This window comes from Centropristis striata, chromosome 5 (genome assembly GCF_030273125.1).
Source record: "Centropristis striata isolate RG_2023a ecotype Rhode Island chromosome 5, C.striata_1.0, whole genome shotgun sequence".
Lineage (NCBI taxonomy): Eukaryota > Metazoa > Chordata > Actinopteri > Perciformes > Serranidae > Centropristis > Centropristis striata.
In genome coordinates this window covers 34,186,341-34,200,343 of record NC_081521.1, presented here as the reverse complement: position 1 = coordinate 34,200,343, position 14,003 = coordinate 34,186,341, and the positions used below count along the sequence as shown (strand labels likewise).

The window sequence follows — 14,003 nt, the reverse complement described above, 5'->3', positions numbered from 1 at the left end:
CTGAAGAATAAAAGTGTTTTTAAAAAGTCACATGGAAGTGCTATTATGTCATCCTCGTAATCAGGCTTTTTTGGAAATATAAAGTTCTACAAACAATGGCAGAACATGATCGTAAATGCATTTACAAAAGATAAAAAGCTATTGCAATATTTTTGGTTTTGCAAAAATGGTCCAAAAATAGATAATAAATAATATATAATAAATAATAATTAATTATTATAAATAAAAAAGCAAACTAAACCAGTTAAGATTACGTAACACAAGGTGGATTCTATTTTAACTATTTAGGTTAAAACCCTCAATGTAGCTTTGCAATTTATCTCCAATAATGAGATCAGTAACGTTACTCTTCATTTTACTTACTAATTAAGGCATCAAATTATGTGTGTGCATTATGACAGGCCACGAGAGAATTCATCAATTAATTATAATCCTCTTTTTCAGTTTTTATTTAAACCTTGTGAAGTTATTACTATGTGATCATACCAAAATCATAAGTGCTGTATAAAATGCTGTTTTAACAGACAGTAAATGACTGTTTTTCATGTTATTGTCTTTATCATTATGATCATAATTATTGTAATCATTGGTGTTGTTTATATGAACAATAGGCAGCAATGTAATATCATGATGTAGCCTACTACTGTATCCGTGATTTTTTTTGGGCAGCTGTTTTTGACTGCGGTTATTATCCGTATTACAGGATGTATGGTGAATGCAGGTAGTCCATGATACGGAGCGAGCAAAGATGCGGTTTTCAAAATAAAACGTCGGTTATTCTAGGCAGTAGAAACAGACATGCCAATGTGATCCGAAGCTGATTTTCAGACTTTAGGCCACATAGCCTAGAACCTATTAAACTAAAAATGCTAATAGCTTCTTATGAAAAGGCTTGATGCTTTCATACTAATTTTGCATGTATCATTTGAGAGAATTTCATCCTCAAAGTTCCTTCTTTTGCATTGAGAAAAGGCATTATGCTCTATATTTACTCTACTGTAAAACCCCCTTCCATCATTTCGAACAAAGGTTTGTACAGTTGATCTCAGGACCATCCTGACTACTCACTCACTCAGTATCAGGCATATTTACTGTATCACTTTTGAGAAATTCAGCCTCAAAGTTTCTACTTTGGAATTGAAAAAAGGCATTATGTGCAAAAATGATGGATCAAAGGGATTTTACAGTAGGGTAAATAATAAAAATAATAATACATTTCATTTATATAGTGCTTTCCTAGACACTCAAAGACGCTTAACAGGTAACAGTGCCAGCGCCCTATCACATCCAAAAAAAGAGATATAGCATAACATGAGGAGAGGGCAGGAGCAACATAAGCACATAATACACTTTACAACATGAAAAAAAAACCCAACTTATGACGTGCCACAGGCCTCCCCTGTTGTTTTTTTGTGGATTGGGGGGTACAAATCAGCGAAAGCGTTGGCTCGGGGGTAGTAGGGTGCGTGATTGCATATCTGTATATGTGTACGAGTTTGAGTCTGTATAGGCCTGGGGAGTTGCCTTGCCTGGCAACCCAATCAGTCAGTCCCTCAGTTCGTAAGAATGTCATAGCGATAACACAGAGAGTTGCCATGGAGACAGCCTTGGTCAGGTTCCAGACAGTCAACAATCCGCAGGTGTCTGTGGGAGGTGGGAAATCGGTTGGAGAGCGTCTCGCTGCAGAGTTTTTCCAGGGGAGTTGTTGATTCCAGCTACGGCCTTGAGGCCAGAGCTGGTTGAGAGTGCCAAAAGCAGATTAGATTGGGATTCTTTGGGCTTCGGGTAAGTGGCTGTATTCAATTTACACGACCACTCTCCTTGTCCATTCTGGTCTCCGAATCAATCCCTTTGCCTTTGCAGTGTTGTCATTTTCTCCAAGATGTTATCCATATTGCAGTTTATAGTCACAGTCTGAGTGCCGACAGCTCTGCCCACCGTTTCAATCAAGTCGGGCAGCCTTATGGGGCTTTAGACAGCTGTCACCATTTACTGTATTCCTCGATAAACCAGGGCAATTCCTAATCCAATCAGCAAAAGACTTGTGATCATGGTCCCAAATAGGTAGATGTCTTCAAAGTCCTCCACGGAAAGAGCCGCCAGGCACACAACTCGCCACCTCTCCTACGGGTCCATCGTGTAGCCAGCTGCGAACGATCAATTATACAAACCTTTTTCAGAAATTATGGATCAAAGGGATTTTACAGTAGAGTAAATATAGAGCATAATGCCTTTTTTCAATGCAAAAGAAGGAACTTTGAGGATGAAATTCTCTCAAATGATACATGCAAAATTAGTATGAAAGCATCAAGCCTTTTCATAACAAACTATTAGCATTTTAGTTTAATAGGTTCAAGACTATGTGGCCTAATGTCTGAAAATCAGCTTCGGATCACATTAGCATGTCTGCTTTTACTGCCTTGAATAACCGACGTTTTATTTTGAAAACCGTACGTTTGCTCCCTCCGTATCATGGACTACCTGCATTTACCATACATCCTGTACTACGGGCGCACTTGAAACCAGGAAAATAGGAAAGTCTGCTCACTTGAGCGCAGTCTGTTTTTGCAGGATGCCCCAAAGTCTGTGGAGAGTGATGGATTGTGTTTCCCTCCGGCGGGGGCGGGGCTGTGTCTCTTCAGCTGACAGATCATCCAAATTAAATGTTTTTACAGCTCTCTTATGACTATGACTATGTGTTTGCAGTTTCGCTTTACTCATGTCTCGTATCATTTTTAAGTTTCGTTTCTCAGCACGCCCCTGCGGACTGTCCCGTGAAGGAAAAGGAAACTCAGTCTCCAGGATTTTATCTGCCATGCAAATATAAGCGGAGTTACTTAGCGATGTAACTGTGAACATATTCAGAAGACTAACCCAGACGCTTTATTTTTTATGAACATCTTTGATCATACTAGTTTGGGATCATGGTTAAGATTAGGGCATCTGTCCGCATCCAAATTGGACTCGACTTCTTTGAGTTTCTGAAGGAGGACGATCGAGCGTCCATCACTAATAGATTAGAGCTCAGAGACATTTACAACACCGAGTTCAGAAACAGGTAAATTGCTCCACATGATGGAAATGTGTGCATAGGACATCTACACGTATGTTTGACAGTTTTGTGAATGTTTCTGAATGTAAATGGCTTTGTATGGGTTTTTATTTTTTAGGAATGAAGAAGGAAGAGATCCAAACTTCGGCTCAGTCCTCCATGCCCTGAAGACGTCCAAAAGAATAACAAGACGAGGAGACGAAATTCGCTTCAACCCCAGGGTATGCACTTCCGCATTATATTTTAATAACCTTATTCTTTTTTAATATAATTTCAAATGTATGCAATGGAATGGTAATGCAGAGGCAGTGTGATCGAAATCAACTTCACATTAATGGCACAATTTATTTTACCTTAATGGCATGTAATACATATTAGTAGTATAACTTTTGTCACTGTCACTGTACTCATTTTGCAGTATTTCAGTAGAATTCAAAAACCACTTAATTATGAATTAAATTACTTGTTGTAATTATATATATATATATATATATATATATATATATATATATATATATATATATATATATATATATATACACACACAGTATGTGTGTGTGTGTGTGTGTGTGTGTGTGTGTGTGTTATGGAAAGATTGAGGTTTTTCCTAAAATAAAGTTTGGTGCTTAATCTCTGATGACTTGCAATTTCCCCTTGGTGTTATGGCAGGGCAGTGTCGCTCCCTAAGAAACAAAACTTTCGGTCTGACCAAAACCCCTTATTAATGTCTTAGGAGTGCTGTTATACTTAAATGCATTTATGCAGAACTTTTATCTCTGAGGTAGTTAGACATTCCTGCAGAGGCTCAAAAAGAGACTCAACCTTAGGGAAGAAAGTCTAAATCTTAGACTTGACAGAGCATATACTGGGGACCCCCTCATGTATGTCTCTTGGAATACTTTGACAAAACCTGTCATCTATGGTCTTAGTTTTGTGAAATAACAACACAAGAGACATGTATCAGAAAAGTACTAGACATGTGTTTAACATATTTAGATGTAATCTATGAACTATTATAGGAACAATTTACATTATTCATTGAACTTTGACTAAAAAAGAAGACAAGTATATGAATAATGTCAATAAGTCATCAGAGGAACATTGTTTTCAGAGAAACTTTCTATCCGAACAGTTGGGTAGACTGCATACTACAACCTAATTTTTTTTATCAGTGTCATAAAATGAGCAATAACCACAATATTTAAGGGTGTAGTAGTACTAAACCCCAACACATAAATTAACTATTCTAGGTTGTAGGCTACTATAGCTATTGTTTTTGGGATGAACTGCTTTCATGTAGTTTATGGGATTTTTTTTTCATACATTAGACATGTTGAGGAAAATCAGGTTGTAGCTTGCAGCTAGTTTACCAAACTCAAAAAGTTGACTTTATTTTCGTCGTGTTGACTTTTTTCTCGAAGTGCATAATACTTTTTTCCCCCTCCTCTTGTTATTTTTTTTCTCCCACTTGCCCTAATCCTCTTCCATTTATACCAATGTGTTTACATATACATATATACTGTATATTTATGCCTGTTGTAATGTGTGTGCGTAACTTCACATGTAATCACGTGTCAGTGCTATCTAGGATTTTAATTTAATACAGAATAAAAAGTAATACAGAGGACTTTGAGCTTAATCGTTGAATTTTTTATCCAATGACAAAATTGACCTACAATGATACTGTGCACAGGTCACAGCTCTTTATCTGGACCAGTGGAAATCACCGAGGGACCGTAGGCCAGAACCAGTCCAGAATGGAGCTGCCAGTCCCGGGACAGTTCAGACCTTAACCTCTGGAGATCGGGCAGAGACTGGAGTTAGAGCCCGAAGGCAACTTGCCAGCCTTCTAATGACCAAATTAAAGACAGACAGGTAAACAAATAACGAGTCCTCTTTCATTAGCATGCTCCCAAAAGATTTTCCATTAACGTATTTGCTTTTACTTCTTCTTGTCACTACAAGAAGGCTGAACGTGCACTTTAACTGTACTTTTAAAAACAACAACAAAACGATAGACATAGGTTCTTCTACTATTTCTTTGCAATACTGCAATCCTATCAAATCAAACATGTTAAACAGTTTTTGTAGGTGACGGAATACAAGAGAATACTGGAGTGCATTTATGCTTTATAGACAATAAGCAAAAGTAATTTAAAAAAGTCTCAATCAGCAAACCAAGTGTCCACTTGGAGTCCAGGCCCACAAGAACAGGCTTAATGTACTATTGTGGTGTGGCAAAAAGCAGATAGGACAGGAAATGGCTTAAACTGCAGGAACTACGGAGGCTAGTGGCCAATAACAGCAGTCCACAAAGTTCCTGTATCAACTCATACAGCTATCAAACATTAATATACCTATATCAAATTTTCACACTCTTCTGTTTTTATAACAGTGCATTATAACCTGCTGTTATTTCATCAACAGGGCTCCGTTCATCTCTGACAAACACGGTATCTGCATCAACTCCGAACATCCGATTGAGAACGGAACACTTTACTTGCGTGTGGATGGCACATATGAGGTATTAACATTATGAAACTGCAGCGTTCTTGCATTATTTTCTCCTGAAACACATACTGAATATGTTTCTTATGTCTTTTTAAAGTCTGTGATAAGTCTGAACGTGGAAAACACAGGAACAGAACCTGTGTATTTCACCTACTACACCCCACTGCACTGGCTCAGGAACTTCATCCTGAGGGACGAGCAGAACGTGACCAAGACAAACCCTCTGTGTCTACAACCAGGTAATGGTTCACAAACATCACAAACTAGTTGACTTTTAGTTGAATTTATGATGCTCAGCTGAGACAGAATTTATGGACACAATAAACACCTATAAAATTATTATTACCTATTCTATTTGAATAGAATATTTAAATATTTAAATATTATTACCTGTTCTATTCTCAGGCGCCAGGTATGAAATCCAGGTTCACTTCCAGTGCAGTTTGGTTGGTTTCTATCCAGCTACTCTGGCCTTCGAATTTAAACCAGACCTGCAGGCTGCTGCCTTCCACATTGTGCGCTTCATTGAGGCTCAGTGTATAACTGAGCTAGGACTGGAGCTGGCACCTGTGGCGCCCTACAAACCTCGCTCCCTCCCTGCCTGGACTCCTGAAGAAAACTTCACGATTGAGGATGGCCAGCGACCTGAAGGGTATCACTGTTCACTCATTCAAAGCGATGTTAAAAAAATGACATGCTGTATGTCACCTAGTAATATAATAGTAGTAGTAGAAATATATCTAACCATTTGTATTTTGTCACCTCTTACCAGGCAGACAATGATGGAGTTTCAAATTGTGAATAAGCTAAACTGGTATCCAATTCCACAATACATGAACCAGCTCATCGAGTCATTGAAGCGGTCTACGTACTTCTGCGATCGGAGGTAAATTCAGTTCATTTTTTGTTGTCATTTTCAGCTGCAGAGCAGTAGTTAAAGGACACCCCGGGAGTAATGACCATTGAAAGTCTAACCTGACTATGTGTCCTCCATGTGACGTTAAGGTGTTTTATAAGTCACATCATAGCCAGTAGAATTATGTTTTATGTTTTCAGGGGCAGGTATCACCAGAGGCCATATAAAAATCATATTGTCAGGCAGACAGACTGACTATCAGAATATCCTGTCATAAATTTTGCATGCACCTGACAAATTGAACTGTTTTTATTACTGCATACACAGTCCAACTTGTATTGAAAATAAAATAAATTAAAATAGAATTGTGTGGAGACTGTGCAGGTATTTTGAACAATGTTATTTGTACAAAACAGTTATGTAGCCCCTACAGCAACTGAGGAATAAAAAAAATGTAATTGTGTTAAATTAAAATAAAATAAAATATCTCAATTCAGCACCATCTAGTTGGGCGAAAAAGCTGTGGAGTGTTTTTATCATTTTAACAACAAAGTGTTGAAGTCTTGAAAAGTTGATACCATAAGTATAATTTAAATGTTCATTAATGCATTTCATTTGTTTTCCGCCAAAAAAGCTGCTCTTGCAACACATTATTAGCTCGTTGTGACTTCCCCTTTGTGAAAGTTTTTATGGTATGTTTAACATTTAACTGATCAATCCCTGACCAACGAGCCTTTGTTGCTTCAACCCAAAACACACAGATATATTGTGTTTCTTTCTTCAAAAGGACCATGCTGGAAAACTCCCTGAGCTGGAAGAACTACTCAGAGAAGTTTCAGCTGCTGTTGTATCTGGAGGAGCTTCAGATGGAGGTGGACATCAAGAGATACAACATCCCCAACAGTGAAAATAAAGAACACGCTGTCATGACCAGAGATCAACAAAACAAGAAACTTCTCGTTTTGGAGGTTAATATGTACTCGCTCATTCACTCGCAGTACTCGCATAATTCTTTCACTTGTTTATTCCCTCTCGTAGGAATAAATAAAACAGACAAGTATATATCATATCATCAGCCACAGTGCAAAGATCAGTAGCCCAAGCCAGATAAAGCTAGCATTTGTGATATCTTGATTAAGTTTCACTTAAAAGACATCCTGTTATCTACTACTGGCTCTTGTCTCCCTTACATAATGTCATGCAATGTGCATCAGACATAAACTGTGTAAAACTGTACATCTACAACTTAAACTGTGTGTACACACAGACAGAAATGTGCATATACATTATTTTCTTAAGATTTGTAAAGCTGCACATATGTCTGATTCTATTTTTAAAAAATGAAATAATTGTAGAACTGGGCAAATAGCACAAAAAGCCTCATAGCTACACCCAAAGTTCGCCATAAATGGATATAGAAGTGCTCTTAAACTTTGCATATTGATGTGGTGAGTCCATACCACTTATTTGACCTGAGAATGAGAAGTAAAGTTAAAAATGGGCCTGTGACAATTTAAAGAACGCTGTGCAGCCGGAGAAAAGTTATAACACAATCAGTGAAGTTGGCAAACAAACTGAAAATAAGGTTTTACTATAAGGTTACATCTCTCAACTGATATTTCATGGTCACTTCCATATAACCAGCAGCTATCCCAGCTAAAACTGTGTATACGCCTGGACTGAAAAATTCTCACTGCACATTCTTCCTTTATAAATACCAGTTTATACATGGGAAAGGCATTCACATGCTTTTTTGGGTGTACACATTTTTTATGCATCTGACAGAGTATGATGAGAAAAACATAGGATAAAGAAAAATTAAACAAAAAGACAATATATGTTTAGCATATTTAAAATGATTTAAATTAACACTGCATTATATTCACCTGCATATTCACTTCTTTCCTTTCCAGGTGCCTGGTGTGTCTGAGAACCGCCCGTCTGTGCTACGAGGGGATTCACTGCTGGCGTATCCCGCAGGAGAGAAAGGTGTGAAGTACCGCGGCTACGTCCACAGTGTGCAGCTGGACAGTGTCAAACTCGGGTTCAGCTCAAAGTAAGATCAAGACGTTACAGTAACATACAACAAGGAAATTAAAATATTTGATATATTTTACTCTCTTTAACATATTGTTAAAATCTAAGATTTGTGCATTTCGTCTGTGAATTTGTTTGCAGATTGCCTTTTATAAATAACATGAAGTTCAACATTGAGTTCACTGTCAACCGCCTGACTCTGCGTCTTCAGCACAGAGCAGTAGAGCTGGCATGCCGGTTCAGTCTGAGAGAGGTGTTGTTCCCTGCTGCACCTGCCGACTCCTCTCTGCAAGCCAAGCTCCCTCCACTCAGGTTAGCCATGCTAGCATATAGACTGTATACAAATAATCATATAAAGTACAATATCTGAGCTGGCTATTTTACAGCACAGGTGTATGTAGCAGTAAATTCTTTACTCAAAATCCATGCAAGTACAAAATAAATGGTCTCTCAAATGTCTCCATGCGACCCCTCTGCACATTTACCTGTGTGCACACAGCAGAAGCATGTTTTGGCCTTAAGACTTTTTCGCGAATGGATTAACATTCAACATTCAACAAAGGATGGGCCTTTCTAATTTCTAATACACCTACAAATACGGAGGGAAAAACACTGTTCACAAAGCTGCTGAGACCAACTTTTACTAAGGAATTAGGAGGACTCCTGAGCGAAGAGAAAAAGAAAGAGAAAGACCCAATTGCTATGGATGAGGTTATGTTTCATGAAACTGTGATAAGCATCTTTGCTCTTGGGTCTCTGTCAGTGAATTCATGCTATAAATACTCTAGGAGGTATGTTGCCATATTCAAATAGATTTTCAAATAATAGAAAGATAATACAAAGGCTAAAACAAAGAGTAATATAGGCTTTATACGTGTAGATAACTGTTGGCCCTTTTACATGTCTGGCAGGCGCAATTGGCAGGTATCTATAAGAGAAGCCTTGTAATTAACAGACCACAATAACCATGGCTGATATTGAGAGGTGCAAACAAAAAACAAAATGGACACAAGTACATATTTTACCTCTTGCCCAACTTGTGCATGACAGGAAGGACATTAAAGGAGATCTCCGGTGTTTTTTCTATTAATTGGTGAAGTGACTACATCCTTAAAATGTTTTTTTTTTATATGGCCTCTGGATTCCTAGATATATTCAATCAATCACAAACAAGTATGTTGTTGTACTACATTAAATATCGTATCAGTGGTGGCATTTTGAAAGAGTTTTCTCATAGTCTCACAACAAGATAAACCGTGTTATTCGAGCTGCATCTGCCCTGAACAAGGTACTCGGGCTACCTGATGAGAGTATGTGATCCACTGTGGATGTTAACAGATCTGATATTTTTACCTGTTACTTAGCTCTGACATCATCCTCTTCTATCATCCTGTCAACAGGTTGTTTGATGTAAAACTGTCAGAGCAGGATAACCCAGAACAGTATCAGGCTGTTCAACACATTGTTGCTGGCTCATCCAAACCTGCCCCTTACCTGGTGTTTGGCCCACCTGGAACAGGTACAGCAATTACCAGCATATTACTCATTCCTGGACATTAATTGAGCTGCACTGTTTATGCAAATATTGTTTGATTTGTTATCTTACCAGCTGCTCACATAGCAAAAAAATCATTGCACTTCACTTAACCCTTACATAGTGTTACTGTCACTGTCACTGTCCCCTCCAGATGTTTATTTTGTTAGCACTAAGTTTTTAAGACTTCTCTTAAAATGACCCCAAAAGTGGAAAAATTAAATTTATTTAATTCTGATGGTTCTTTGTTCAGGCAAAACTGTGACTCTGGTGGAGGCCATCAAGCAGATAGACAAGAACCAAACCTCCTGCCACATCCTGGCCTGTGCTCCTTCAAACAGCGCTACTGATCTGCTCTGCCTGAAGATTCTGGATCATGTGGACAAGCGTAAAGTATTCCGCATGTACGCCAGCAGCCGGGACCCTAAATCTGTCCCTGAAAAGCTGAAGGTATAACAGGGCACAGTAGCCTACCATTTACTTGCTTTGCTGCAATCTGCTGCACCTCCTGGTGCTTAATGTGCTTTATACTGATATATTCTCAAGTCTTTTGTAGCCTCTTTAATGTTTATGTGCTTGGACATTGTGGTTCTTTCACAGGAATCTTCCAACCTGGTAGGGGACTGTTTCAGTTTTCCTGCTAAAGAGAAGCTGATGGAGTATAGGATCATGGTCACCACCCTGTTTACCGCTGGAAGCTAGTTAGTGACTCTGACAGTGCAGTTTGCTCACTTGCATCATCAAAAAGTTGTATTATACTGTTGCATACTTTATTATTCACATTATACTGCCTTCTGTCCAAAACACTAATGGTCAACTTTACTTTACTTATTCAATTTTGGAGGAAAATATTTTCATGCATGTACTTTGTGATCTCTGCAGGCTGGTCACAGGAGGTATTCCCAATGGTCATTTCACTCACGTGTTTGTGGACGAGGCAGGACACGCTGTGGAGCCTGAATGTTTGGTCCCACTGGCAGGTAAAGAAAACAAATAGCAGTGTGTTTTCTGTAATTGTACTGAACTTATTTTGATATGATGGTTGATTCTTTTGTTATCTGTTGGATAAAGGGCTGCTCGATGCAGAGTCCGGTCAGGTTACTCTGGCTGGAGACCCCAAGCAGCTCGGACCCATTCTCAGATCCCCTTTTGCAATAAAATATGGCATGGGTAAGTACAGATCCAGTCATACCTTTTCCTGTTTATAAGACTGTAGTTTGGATAAATGAGGGTACATAGTTCTGCAGTTTTGATAACTTACACACAAACTTTTAACTTAGAGACATAGTCTTGCTCTGCTTGTGTGTGTATTTCTGGAGTTAAAAGGCTCTGCTGTCTGCAGGAGTGTCCCTCTTGGAGCGTCTGATGAATGACCCTCTGTACGGGAAAGATGAGGGCGTGTACAACAATCGCTTTGTCACCAAACTGCTGCGCAACTACAGGTACTAGTATTAGAGATTGTTGTAGTCTAGGTCATTCATTGACAAATTTATTTGATTTTGTCTGTCCTTTTCAGGTCCCATCCTGCCATTCTTAAGGTTCCCAATGAGCGCTTCTATGATGGAGAGCTGAAGTGTTGCGCAGATGAAGCACGTAACATGTACTGCAATTGGGACGACCTCAAGAAGCAGGTAATGCTTCTTTTTTTAGCACACGTGCATATTGTACAGACCATTTACAAAAGGGGAAAAAAACCCTGATCATCTAGAAATCAAAGCCTGAAAAATGATCATCATCGTCATTCAATATACTATATTGGAGCCATTTTATTCTCATTCTAATGCTAAAACAATGAGTTGATTTTTCTATTAGTTAATCAACAAAAAATGTCCTACTACTTTGATGTTGATTAATCGTTTCAGTGATTTTTAACATTTGTAGTACAAACTACAACGTGAAGATTTGTGGATTACTCTATTTCATGTCATTGTAAATTGAATATCTGGGTTTTATATATATATTTATTATTTTGATAATAAAATAATTATAAATACTACCCAACATTCACTTTCAGATGTGGTTTTCTCCTTTCTGATAGCTCCATTTTCCTTTAACTGACTCTGTGTATCCTGTCATGTTAATCAAGAAACATAGAGTGGGTTGTTTTGCATTTAAAATCCCCAGAAGGCACTTTTTACAGTCAAATTGTGAGTTGAATGTTCTCCCAAAACATTTAAATTGCAATACTAATATGATAAAATATGTCACATACCCTCAGGGCTTCCCGGTGATTTTCAAAGACGTGAATGGCATTGACCAGCGTGAGTCCACCAGTCCTTCATTCTTCAATGTAACAGAGGTGGAGGTGCTGATGCAGTACGTGAGGAAACTGCTGCAAGGACAGGGCAAGAAGGGCCAGCCTAAGATTTCACCTGCAGAGATAGGCATCATCGCCCCCTACAGGAAACAGGTCAGAATGTATTCAACAAGAACAAAATGTAGCCTGATGTTTTTGCAGGTTACTTTAGTCCAAGTACAAATAAACAGAGCAATACTTGAAGTGAAAAAAATGGAATTATCAGTGTTGAGCGTTGAAGGCAATGTGTTACAAAGTAAAGCAATGTAATGTAACCCAACACTGATATTTACAGGTAGATTAAAAGCTGGAGCTGTTTTTTGTGTCACACAGGTGCAGAAAATCCGCAAAGCCCTGGAAAAGGTTGGGAGGGAAACTCCATTTAAATTTATGGACATGAATACCCTAAAGGTAACAAAATACTCCCAACTTAAATAATATGAAACATACAACAATATCAGTGTCTTAAGTGTGTATACTTATTGTATGTGTGTGTCAGGTTGGGTCAGTGGAGGAGTTCCAAGGTCAGGAGAGGAGAGTGATCATGGTGTCCACAGTTCGGAGCAGCCCCGACTACATGGAGATCGACAAAAAGTTCAACCTCGGCTTTGTCAAGAATGAGAAGGTATACAACACGAACACGTCCATACACTGTGTACATATGTACACATAAAAAAAAATCACTCTGATGCTCTTTTCTTGTCCAGAGATTCAATGTGGCTGTGACTCGAGCCAAAGCCCTGCTGATTGTGGTGGGAAACCCCAGAGTGCTTTACACCGATCCTGCCTGGGCCCAGTATGTGTTGCATGGATGTTTCTACTGTACAAATATAAATAATATATGTATAAACATTAACATTTAAATTCAAGAGAGTACACTGATAACTTTCTCTCTCTGCAGGTTCATCAAGTACTGTCGAGAGCAAGGAGGCTACGATGGTGAGGAGCATCTAGAGGAATATGACGACGTGGTGGAGAGACTTGCCAACATCAGCATCAGCATGGAGCTGAGAGGTGACAGATACGGATCTTTATTTTCTCTCTATCACCTCACATTTTTTAATCGTTTTTTTTTAACTTGCTTTCCTTGTGTGAATCTTTTCTTACCAGTGGAGACTGCAGAGAGCACTGTTCAGCAGCTCCTGGAACCTGAGTGGAGGAACGATCTGTGAGGGAAAGAAGGGCACAAACTTCCATCCTGACTACAAAGTTTCTACCTTTTTTTTCTAAATATCTTGTCGTTATTGTTTTTTTTAAATGGCCGCAATATGAACTAGACCAAAGACTCTGAAGGATAGGGAGCTGATTCATGTTTGCAGCACAGAGTTTGTCTTTGGCTTCCTCAGTAGATTGCACTTTACTGATACTGGACTTGCTGCGAATGTTCCTCCTACCTGGTTAAAGTGTTCTTTATAAATTAATTGAAGCAACCAAACATTTTATTCTCAGGGTTTGTTTTTAATCAACTTTTCTCAATCATCACTGCTCTTTTTGAATCATGAAGTTTTAGGATTTATAGATTAATTTAACCATCTGTTCAGCAGGGGTCCGTCTGTATGTATATCTGTATATCCCTGCGTCCAACCTATTTTTTTAAATCACTATCATGCATAACAGTTTTTTTAATTCATTAACCAAATTAAAAATGTCTATTTGGAACTGTTTTGTATTTTCTGAAGAATAAAAGTGATTTTAAAACGTGATATGGAAGTGCTAT

The 14,003-nt window shown here is 38.4% G+C and overlaps 1 protein-coding gene across 1 annotated transcript; it reads left to right on the top strand.

The window, feature by feature from the left end:
- The first annotated feature begins 2,673 nt into the window (after window positions 1-2,673).
- LOC131971273 (putative helicase mov-10-B.1) lies at window positions 2,674-13,980 on the top strand. Its single transcript, XM_059332633.1, has 23 exons — window positions 2,674-3,058; window positions 3,171-3,273; window positions 4,746-4,927; window positions 5,480-5,576; window positions 5,661-5,802; window positions 5,969-6,215; window positions 6,336-6,449; window positions 7,207-7,387; window positions 8,333-8,475; window positions 8,598-8,768; window positions 9,857-9,975; window positions 10,244-10,440; window positions 10,591-10,688; window positions 10,873-10,970; window positions 11,062-11,160; window positions 11,333-11,432; window positions 11,507-11,621; window positions 12,209-12,400; window positions 12,620-12,697; window positions 12,786-12,911; window positions 12,994-13,082; window positions 13,188-13,300; window positions 13,397-13,980. Exons 1-23 carry the CDS (start codon window positions 2,925-2,927, stop codon window positions 13,456-13,458), a joined length of 3,000 nt encoding a protein of 999 aa, XP_059188616.1. The 5' UTR covers window positions 2,674-2,924; the 3' UTR covers window positions 13,459-13,980.
- Window positions 13,981-14,003: the final 23 nt, after the last annotated feature.